The 10,470-nt window shown below is 46.7% G+C and overlaps 1 protein-coding gene across 1 annotated transcript; it reads left to right on the plus strand.

Annotated features, from left to right (window-relative positions):
* The first annotated feature begins 4,573 nt into the window (after positions 1-4,573).
* On the plus strand, positions 4,574-4,990 carry LOC149444217 (putative CENPB DNA-binding domain-containing protein 1). The gene has a single exon (XM_089654781.1). It carries the CDS (start codon positions 4,574-4,576, stop codon positions 4,988-4,990), a length of 417 nt encoding a protein of 138 aa, XP_089510907.1.
* Positions 4,991-10,470: the final 5,480 nt, after the last annotated feature.

Below are 10,470 nucleotides of genomic sequence, written 5' to 3' on the forward strand. Positions count from 1 at the left end.
ATTCCAGACATGGTATATTTTTAAATATTTAAATTGGTCCAGCAATGTAACTATGATTGGATGAGGTGGAGAGGCTTGGCGGTGATGTAATGCTCTCCACCCCGTCCAATCAGAGAACGGTTTGCATTCACTGAGAAAATGCATAGCATTCTCTGAATGGCGCCCGTGCCAAGCGGCCAACCTCCTATATTAGCAATACATTAGACCAGCCGCTCAGTGCAAAATCTGGAAGCAAGTGGAGATCACTGGAGTAGCAGTGTCTAATTCAGTGATTTCCATCTTCCAGGGGCATCGGCCGGTATATACATACTGTAGTTACATTGGTCCTAGCTGACCCAGTGTAACTGTAAAAATAAGCCATGCCTGGAATCAGGGGTGGACTGACAACTCATGGGGCCCCCCGGGCAATAGGGGATCATGGGGCCCGTGTCCACACCCATACTCAAACCACACCCAAAAAAGCCTACGAAAGGTACCAGGGGCATCTCATGGGGCCCCCTACTGACCCCGGGCCCTTGGGCAGTGCCAGAGTTTCCGAATGGTCAGTCCGCCCCTGCCTGGAATTCATGTTTAAGAGAAATACAACAATGGCACTAAGGCTAGAGCTGTCATCAGAAATTGTGAGGGTGCCCTACAGCTTTTCTATAGTGGTCCCTGTAGCCCCCCACCACAAAAACATTCTATCGTAATCTAGTGGAGAAAGTGTCCCTTATAGTCCTTGGTTCTCTAACGGGGTACTCTGTTAAAAAAAACAAAAAACAAATAAACCCATTATTGTCTGGTCCCGGAGTCCCGTACAGCTCTCTCTTCACATAGTGATAGCGTACACCAGAGCACGCCATCACTATGGTAAAGGTGACATCTACTCCCAGTTACAGAGCACTGACATTTTTTTAAATGAATGCAAAGTGTTCTCTGATTGGACAAAGTGGATAGGCAGGTTGGTGATATTGCTTTACCTTGTCCAATCAGAGAATGCTTTTGAGAAAAATGCAAGGTGTTTTCTGAATGGGATTTGTGCTGAGTGGTCGATCCCGATTACAATGCAGCAAGGCACAACGGTTGATCCCATTTACTATGCTGCAAGGCACAGCGGTCGATCCCGTTTACTATGCAGCAAGGCACAGCGGTCGATCCCGTTTACTATGCAGCAAGGCACAGCGGTCGATCCCATTTACTATGCAGCAAGGCACAACGGTCGATCCCCTTTACTATGCTGCAAGGCACAGCGGTCGATCCCGTTTACTATGCAGCAAGGCACAACAGTCGATCCCTTTTACTATGCTGCAAGGCACAGCGGTCGATCCCGTTTACTATGCTGCAAGGCACAGCGGTCGATCCCGTTTACTATGCTGCAAGGCACAGCGGTCGATCCCGTTTACTATGCTCCAAGGCACAGCGGTCGATCCCGTTTACTATGCAGCAAGGCACAACGGTCGATCCCCTTTACTATGCAGCAAGGCACAGCGGTCGATCCCATTTACAATGCAGCAAGGCACAGCGGTTGATCCCGTTTACTATGCTGCAAGGCAGAGCGGTCCATCCCGTTTACTATGCAGCAAGGCACAGCGGTCGATCCCGATTACTATGCAGCAAGGCACAACGGTCGATCCCGTTTACTATGCAGCAAGGCACAGCGGTCGATCCCATTTACTATGCAGCAAGGCACAACGGTCGATCCCCTTTATTATGCTGCAAGGCACAGCGGTCGATCCCGTTTACTATGCAGCAAGGCACAACGGTCGATCCCCTTTACTATGCTGCAAGGCACAGCGGTCGATCCCGTTTACTATGCTGCAAGGCACAGCGGTCGATCCCGTTTACTATGCAGCAAGGCACAGCGGTCGATCCCGTTTACTATGCTCCAAGGCACAGCGGTCGATCCCGTTTACTATGCAGCAAGGCACAACGGTCGATCCCCTTTACTATGCAGCAAGGCACAGCGGTCGATCCCATTTACAATGCAGCAAGGCACAGCGGTTGATCCCGTTTACTATGCTGCAAGGCAGAGCGGTCCATCCCGTTTACTATGCAGCAAGGCACAGCGGTCGATCCCGATTACTATGCAGCAAGGCACAACGGTCGATCCCGTTTACTATGCTCCAAGGCACAGCGGTCGATCCCGATTACTATGCAGCAAGGCACAACGGTCGATCCCCTTTACTATGCAGCAAGGCACAGCGGTCGATCCCATTTACAATGCAGCAAGGCACAGCGGTTGATCCCGTTTACTATGCTGCAAGGCAGAGCGGTCCATCCCGTTTACTATGCAGCAAGGCACAGCGGTCGATCCCGTTTGCAATGCAGCAAGGCACAGCGGTCGATCCCGTTTACAATGCAGCAAGGCACAGCGGTCGATCCCATTTACAATGCAGCAAGGCACAGCGGTCGATCCCGTTTACTATGCTGCAAGGCACAGCGGTCGATCCCGTTTACTATGCTGCAAGGCACAGCGGTCGATCCCGTTTACTATGCAGCAAGGCACAGCGGTCGATCCCGTTTACTATGCAGCAAGGCACAACGGTCGATCCCGTTTACTATGCAGCAAGGCACAACGGTCGATCCCGTTTACTATGCAGCAAGGCACAACGGTCGATCCCGTTTACTATGCAGCAAGGCACAATGGTCGATCCCGTTTACTATGCAGCAAAGCACAACGGTCGATCCCGTTTACTATGCAGCAAGGCACAACGGTCGATCCCGTTTACTATGCAGCAAGGCACAGGATCCAGAAGACAACAAGGATCACTGTAGTGCCGTCATCTCCTACATGATTCTCTGCTTCCATAGGGATTGGTCAGGCATGGCATATGTATACTTATATTGGTCAAAGTTGGACCAATGCAACTATGCAAAAAAGAAAAAAAAAAACATTCCTGATTTCAGCATTAATACAAATATATATTTTTACTATACAATAATCTTTACATTTTTAACAAAAACATCTGCTGCAGTTCATGAGATTAGCATTGTGTTCTTATTTTTGGAGCCATGTGTTATATTGGTTTCTTTACCAAGTACTAAGTCATGTTTTGCTTGGGGATCAAAGACTTTTACTCACTGAACTGCAACTCAGTTAATAACATTTGTATCGTGTGTTTTTCTGGATTTTTGGTTGATATTCTGTCCCTATACTTTAAAATACACCTATGATAAAAATTATAGACTCTTCATTTCCTTGTAAGTGGGCAAACTTACAAAATCTGCAGGGGGTTCAAATAATTATTTTCCCCACTGTACCTGTTCTGCAGCCACTCCAGGCCGATCTCCAGGGGTGCCCTGTGTGCCCACAACGGCTACAAAATGCCTGGGAAGTGATGTCACACTGACGGGAGCAGGGGCGGACTGACCATTCGAGCACTCGGGCACTGTCCGAGGGCCCAGGGTCAGTAGGGGGCCCCATGAGATGCCCTGGGTACCTTTCATTGGCTTTTTTGGGTGTGGGCGAGGACACAGGGGCCCCATGATCCCTTATTGCCCAGGGGCCCCATGAGTTGTCAGTCCGCCCCTGGACGGGAGTCACTTTGGGTGGGGGGCCCATGGAACACAGCTCACTTTGGAGAGGTGGGGAGACCCCTGTCTCAGCTCCCCATATCTCTCTTATGTGTAAGTCACCCTGTGCCTGTTATGGGTACAGGGTAATCTGTCCTAATATTGGGGTGGGGGGTTGTTGATTGTTTAATGCCATGTGGTTGCATCCCATTGTTCTATTGCATGTCTTGCTTGGGAGCAAACTATTATGGGATGTATGTGTTTATGGGTATTGGCTTGGTGGGGGGGGGGGGGGTGTCTCCAGCAGCCCTCCTTCCTGATGGGACTGTCTGTTGGTGTGTCTCCTGTTACCAAATGTAGATTGCCCCGCCCTGTGTCATTATGCAGGAAGGGGGGACTGTCCCCTGAGTGTATATATCTTGTATCTGTGTTCAAATAAACTAATCTACTCTGGTTTACTTCCAGACTGGTGTCGTCTAGTCTTTTATGGTCAGCTGTGGTATCTGTTGTCTGTGTTCTGACGGGGAAGCTGTATTCTAACAAAAGTACCCAAGCGCAGACTGGCTTGGTTCCATTACACACCCATAGAGTTGCTATGGGGCTTTCGTTTTTGGCTGCCTCTCCTGCACACTTCTACATGCTGAAGCCACCACTGACAGCTCAGCGTGGGACCGGAGCGGCTGCAGAACAGGGTAAGTATAGTGATTATTTTCTTTACAGGGCTAGATAGATTAAGCTTAGAATGTGGCTTTAGAGTTAGTTAAGATTTGCCTTTTCTTCCACTTTAGGACAAGAAAAAGTGAAGGAACTAAATTACAGTGGAACCTCAACCTACAAGTGAACTAACGTGCGAGTTTTCCGAGATACGAGCAGTCGCTTGGACGATTTTTTGCTTCAGCACGCGAGCAGAATTTTAAGATACGAGTTCGAGGCGCGCGTAGCTCTAAGTGTATATTTTCGAGGCGCGCGCAGCTCAGAGGGTATGAGTCACAGCATCCCATCTCCGAGCCTTTCCCTCTCTCTCTCTCGCTGTCTACACGTGATATTCTGTGAAATCCCAACTTCTAACTTTGTTGTAACCATGGCACCAAAGAAAACAAGTGGTAGTGAGAGTACCGAGAAGAGGAGGATGATGTCCCTCGAAATAAAGCTTGAAATCGTCGAGAAGCATGAGCAAGGCATGCGAGTAAAGGAACTGCCCAAGCACTACGACCGTACAACGCCAACGATCTGCACCATCTTAAAGCAGAAGGAGTCCCTAAGGAAAATTAAGCCAGCCAAAGGTGTCAAGATTATTTCAAAGCGCCGTACAGATGTGCATGAGAAGATGGAGAATCTGCTGTTGGTGTGGCTGACGGAAAAACAACTTGCCGGAGATAGCGTCACTGAGGGAATAATCTGCGAGAAGGCGCGCAGTATTTTTTCAGATTTACAACAGCAAACCCCAGGCACTTCAACGGAGGAGGAATCCTTAAAAAGCCAGTCGGGGCTGGTTTGATAATTTTAAGAAAAGGACGGGGATTCACTCCGTTGTTAGGCATGGTGAGGCAGCAAGTGCTGATGTAAAGGCAGCAGAGGAGTTCGTGAAAACTTTCGCAGAATTCGGCGAGGAAGAAGGATACATCCCCCAGCAAATCTTCAACTGTGACGAGACACGGCTGTTCTGGAAGAAGATGCCGAGGAGAACATACATCACCGAAGAGGAGAAGAGGATGCCAGGACACAAACCTATGAAGGATAGGTTGACCCTTGCCCTGTGTGCCAATGCGAGTGGCGACTACAAAATAAAGCCGCTACTCGTATACCATTCGGAGAACCCCAGAGCCTTTAAAGCACACAAGATAATAAAGGAGAAACTCCATGTTATGTGGAGGGCAAACCCTAAGGCGTGGGTCACCAGGCAGTTCTTTATCGACTGGGTAAACCTTGTGTTTGGTCCTTCGGTGAAGAAATATTTGAAGAACAACAACCTGCCCCTGCGAGCCCTTCTCGTCCTCGACAATGCTCCTGCACATCCACCACAGATCGAGGAAGAAATACTCGACGAGTATAATTTTGTGAAGGTTCTCTACCTTCCTCCAAACACCACCCCTATCCTCCAGCCAATGGACCAACAGGTAATATCAAATTTCAAGAAACTCTACACCAAGCACCTGTTTCGCTGTTGCTTTGAGGTGACGGAGAACACAAACCTCACCCTTCGAGAGTTTTGGAAGGAGCATTTTAACATAGCAATAGGCCTCAAAATCATCGATATTGCCTGGCAGGGGGTTACGAAAAGGACCTTGACCTCTGCTTGGAAGAAGCTGTGGCCTGAAAATGTGGCTGAAAGAGATTTTGAAGGGTTTGAGATTGAGGAAGAAGAGGAGCCAGTGGAGGAAGAGATCGTGTCCATTGGCAAGACTATAGGTCTGGAGGTGGATGAAAGAGACATCGAGGAACTCGTTGAGGAGCACTCCGAGGAACTTATGACTGACGAGTTAAAGGAGTTACAAGAGCAACGGCACACAGAAGCATTAACTGAAGCTACTTCGGAGGGAGAGGAGACAGAGCCGGAGATAATCAGTACAAAAGACCTCAAGGATATTTTGGCAATGTGGGAGAGGGTGGCAGGTTTTGTTGAAAAGAACCATCCTGAAAAAATTGCAACGAGTCGTGCGACAGAGCTTTTCAACGACACGTGCCTACGTCGTTTCAGAAACATTTTCAAAGGGAGAATGAAACAGACTTCCTTAGACATGTTTCTTAAGAAAAGGCCTTCAGCTCAAAGTGAGCAAAGTGTGGCAAAAAGGCCAAGAACTAGTGAAAGTGAAGAGAGTGATGAGAATTAAGCTAAAAGAAAACATTTAAAAATAAAAAAATCATCTCCAAGGTAAGTAAATTGTATACAACCTTATCATATCTTCATATTTTCTTTCTATTTTGTTTTTATATAATATTTGTTATGTAAAAAGCTTTTTTCCTTATGAAATAACAAGAAAAATGAAAAATATGAGGTGCCATTTTGAGGGTTGGAATGGATTACGGCCGTTTCCATTATTTCTTATGGGGAAAATTGATTTAACGAGCGAGCATATTAAATTACGAGCTCGACCACGGAACGAATTAAACTCGTAAGTTGAGGTTCCACTGTATAGACAAATCTGTGCCCATAGAATATCCCACTTGTGTTCAATACTATTATAAAGGGATCCCATACCCACAAATATCTGCATTTCTTCTCTTCCCCTACACTGTGGAGAAAATATAACCAATGTCATTATCATATAAAACAGGGGTCTCCATACTGCATATGTGGCCCTTTGCTTGCCCTTATGACACTATTCCTCCCACTGACACCAACAATAGGAAACTTCTCCTCCCACCGACACCAACAATGGGGGCACAAACGTAACCGCTGGCCCCAATTTGACAGTCGAACAGGTGCGTGCTGCAGAATGCAGACAGTGTGTGTTTAGGGACAAGCACCCTTACCTGCATTATCAACTTACAAAACAGCGCAAAACACAAACTACCTCACCCCAATCACTATATGTGAACAATGATAAGTAACTTATTCATTAAATAATATTAATAAAAAATTGCAATTTAGTATAAGTGTTACAAAAAAATATATATATTAAAACAAAAAGTCCAGTGACACATACAAAAATAAAAAGTCCAGTGACACATACAAAAATAAAAAGTCCAGTGACACATACAAAAACAAGTCCAGTGCCCCACACAAAAAATTTTTATTTTCATTAAGAATCTTCAGTGCCAATCGTGATCCTTCCACCATCCACCAGTGCAAAACCAACATGAACCGCACTCACCAGATATTTGGTGAGTATAACGCCTTTCAGGATTAATTAGGGCTCCTGGACCCCCTTTGTAACCCCCAACTATTGCCACCTCAAAGATATGGATATTCCTCCAATTGCTCCCCTCGCCAACTCCACCGGATTCCAGGAAGAAAAATTTTTTTAAAAAGGTAATAACCAGCATTTATTGAAGATAAAAACGAATTCCACAATTCCTGTAGCAAGACCTCACAGCCTTGTACACAGCAGGATGACAGACCTCAAAGAAAACCTCCTCCACTGAGCAAAATGGCCACTTGAAACGCACCGCTCCGCGTGCGTTCCACTCACCGGAAATGACGCAGGACGTTGGGACGGCCAGCCGGAAGTACGTCAACGCATTTCGCCCCCAGTCACTGGACCTTTTGTTTTAATATATATTTTTTTTGTGACACTTATACTAAATTGCAATTTTTTATTAATATTATTTAATGAATAAAGTTACTTATTGTTCACATATAGTGATTGGGGTGAGGTAGTTTGTGTTTTGTGCTGTTTTTTAAGTTGATAATTTTGTGGTCTCTATACCTGTGCACAGCGGCATTTCACTTAAAGAGTGTGGTAGGAAGGTGGTCCTGGGCGCTGTGGTTCTTTTTTTGCACCCTTACCTGCATGGCTGTCAAATTGGGACCAACGGCTGTGTCTGTTCAGCCATTGCATCCCAATAGCCATAAAGAAGACTGCATGCATGAGGATGCATAGAACAACCTGTGCATCCCATGCAGGCATAGATGGCCCTTCACACAGGTATACAAAGAGGTACACCTGTGGGAATGAGGCCTCAAATACAATTAGTTTGATATCACCCTTCAGCAATCCACTATACAGCAGCATTTAGCCTAGAAGAGGAAGGGGCAGGAATAGAAGCTAATCAAGTTTCTTGCATGCAGAGTAAGCAGAGGGATGCCCTGCTAAGTCTTCTGCTTCTCCAGTCAATGGTGGTGCACCCCGTTATGCCTTAGCTGTAAGGCCCCTTGCACATGGAGGAATCAAGCTCCCTCCTGGTGAGGGCAGGCGCAGTGTCTAGCCCAGGTGTCGGCAACCCGCGGCTCCAGAGCCGCATGCGGCTCTTTTTCACCTTGGCTGCGGCTCCGGAGCACACTGCCCACCAGGTGACAGGCAATAGGGCAGCAATGGGCAAACTACGGACCGGCGGACCTTTTAATCCGGCCCGCGGAGCTAGGCTCCTCTCACAGTCCGCCCTGAAGACCGGTGTAGCATGAAAATCTGTCTCCTATGAGGATCTGTCCCCCTCGACGTATCTGCGCATGTGCCGGAGATCGCCGATCGGCTGCTAATGCCTGAAACTGCGCATGCGCAGATACGTCGAGGGGGACAGATCCTCATAGGAGACAGATTGTCATGCTACACCGGAACGGCGCGGGAGCACGGCGAGAGGAACGCGCGGAGCAAAGGTAAGTGAATTGACACAGGGGGGACTTAATATGGGGGATGAATTACTATAGGGGGGATGAATTACTATAGGGGGGATGAATTACTATATGGGGGATGAATTACTATGGGGGATTAATTACTATATGGGGGATGAATTACTATGGGGGATGTATTTTCAGTTTTAAAAATGTGGCTCTCAAAATAAATTTCAATCGTGGTTTTGGCGAGATTTGGCTCAGTTGAAAAAAAAGGTTGCCCACCACTGACCTAAGGCTATGATTGTGATTATGACGATACACTGTGGCCCTGATTAACCCTTTGCTTACTGGGCCCTTAAACCCCCTTCGTGACCAGAGCGCTTTTTGCAATATATTCAGTGTCGGATTTGTTTTAAATGTTGCAATGGTTTTGCGGCTCCCAGTCTTTTTTTTCCCTCTCGGAAACGGGTCCAAGTGGCTCTTTATGTCTTAAAGGTTGCAGACCCCTGGTCTAGCCCCATTACCCTCCACCTGTCATAGTCTATAGCAGGAGGCGGCTGGACAGGGCTGAACGCTGCACCAAGTAGTACTTGTTTTTAAGGCCCTTTGTGTTTAGGAAGGAATGCCTGTTGCACATGTGCCTGACAGGCAAACTAAAGTGCTGGAGTGCACACTGTGCAAGGGGCCTAATGTTGAGTAAACACAGGCCGATAATTGGCTGCAAGCGGTCAGTTCGGAAGGAGCCAGCCAACTATTGGCCCACGTATACAGCTCCCTGTCCGACAGAAGCCGGTCTCACAACCGGCGTCTTTCGAATGGGCATGCTGAAAAACCAGCATCCGATCAGTGCTGGCAGCCAATGGCTGAGAGCGCTGATCCATGTGTCCTGGAGGGAGTTTGTCCCCATCAGAATGCAATAGCACAGGAGAACTTGTGTTAGTACAACGATCTGTAGGGTTTTTTTCATTCAAACCGCTGGGTTGAACAAAAAAACATCTTATAGTGTGTACCAGGCTTAAGTGGTGCCAATCACCTGGCTGTGTAAGGTGGACTGTGTTAATCTATTATTATTATTATTATACAGGATTTATATAGCGCCAACAGTTTGCTCAGCGCTTTACAATATAACAGGAGACAATACAGCAACAATACAGTTCAATACAAGAGGGTTAGGAGGGCCCTGATCCTTGGAGCTTACAATCTTAGAGGGAGGGGCTAGTGGTACAAAAGGTAGTAACTGTGGGGGATGGACTGGTAGGAAGAGTAAAAGATTCCATTATTAGCTGAGGATAGGCTCCCTCGAAGAGATACATTTTCAGAGATCGCCTAAAAGTGAGAAGAGTAGGTGATAGTCTGATAAATTGGGGTAGAGAGTTCAAGAGGATGGGGGAAGCTCTGCAGAAGTCTTGGGGACGCTGAATGGACAAAAATACTAATATTGCAATTGGTAAAACAGCTCCCATAGATGTATTTTATCTATTCATTTAGCTCCTTGCCTGGAGTTCAGCACTCTGCTTTACAGGGTAACTCCACTTTGGTGGGAAAAAAATATAGCAAAAAAAAAAAAATTATATAGCGTATACAACTGTGACACAAGTCATATTGTAATTGCATGTTATTAATAGTGACCTTTACTTTTCAATCTGCATTCCTCTAATTTTCTGTAAAATGCAAAATAGCACCCTGGAGGCGTTCTGTACACAGATGTTGTACAGAACGCGCCCCAGAAAACGCAGTTATTTACCTGTTAACTGTATTTCCAG

The sequence above is a fragment of the Staurois parvus genome, unplaced genomic scaffold, assembly GCF_062004578.1.
Source record: "Staurois parvus isolate SC_StPar_1 unplaced genomic scaffold, SC_StPar_1.0 ptg000799l, whole genome shotgun sequence".
In the NCBI taxonomy this organism is placed as follows: domain Eukaryota; kingdom Metazoa; phylum Chordata; class Amphibia; order Anura; family Ranidae; genus Staurois; species Staurois parvus.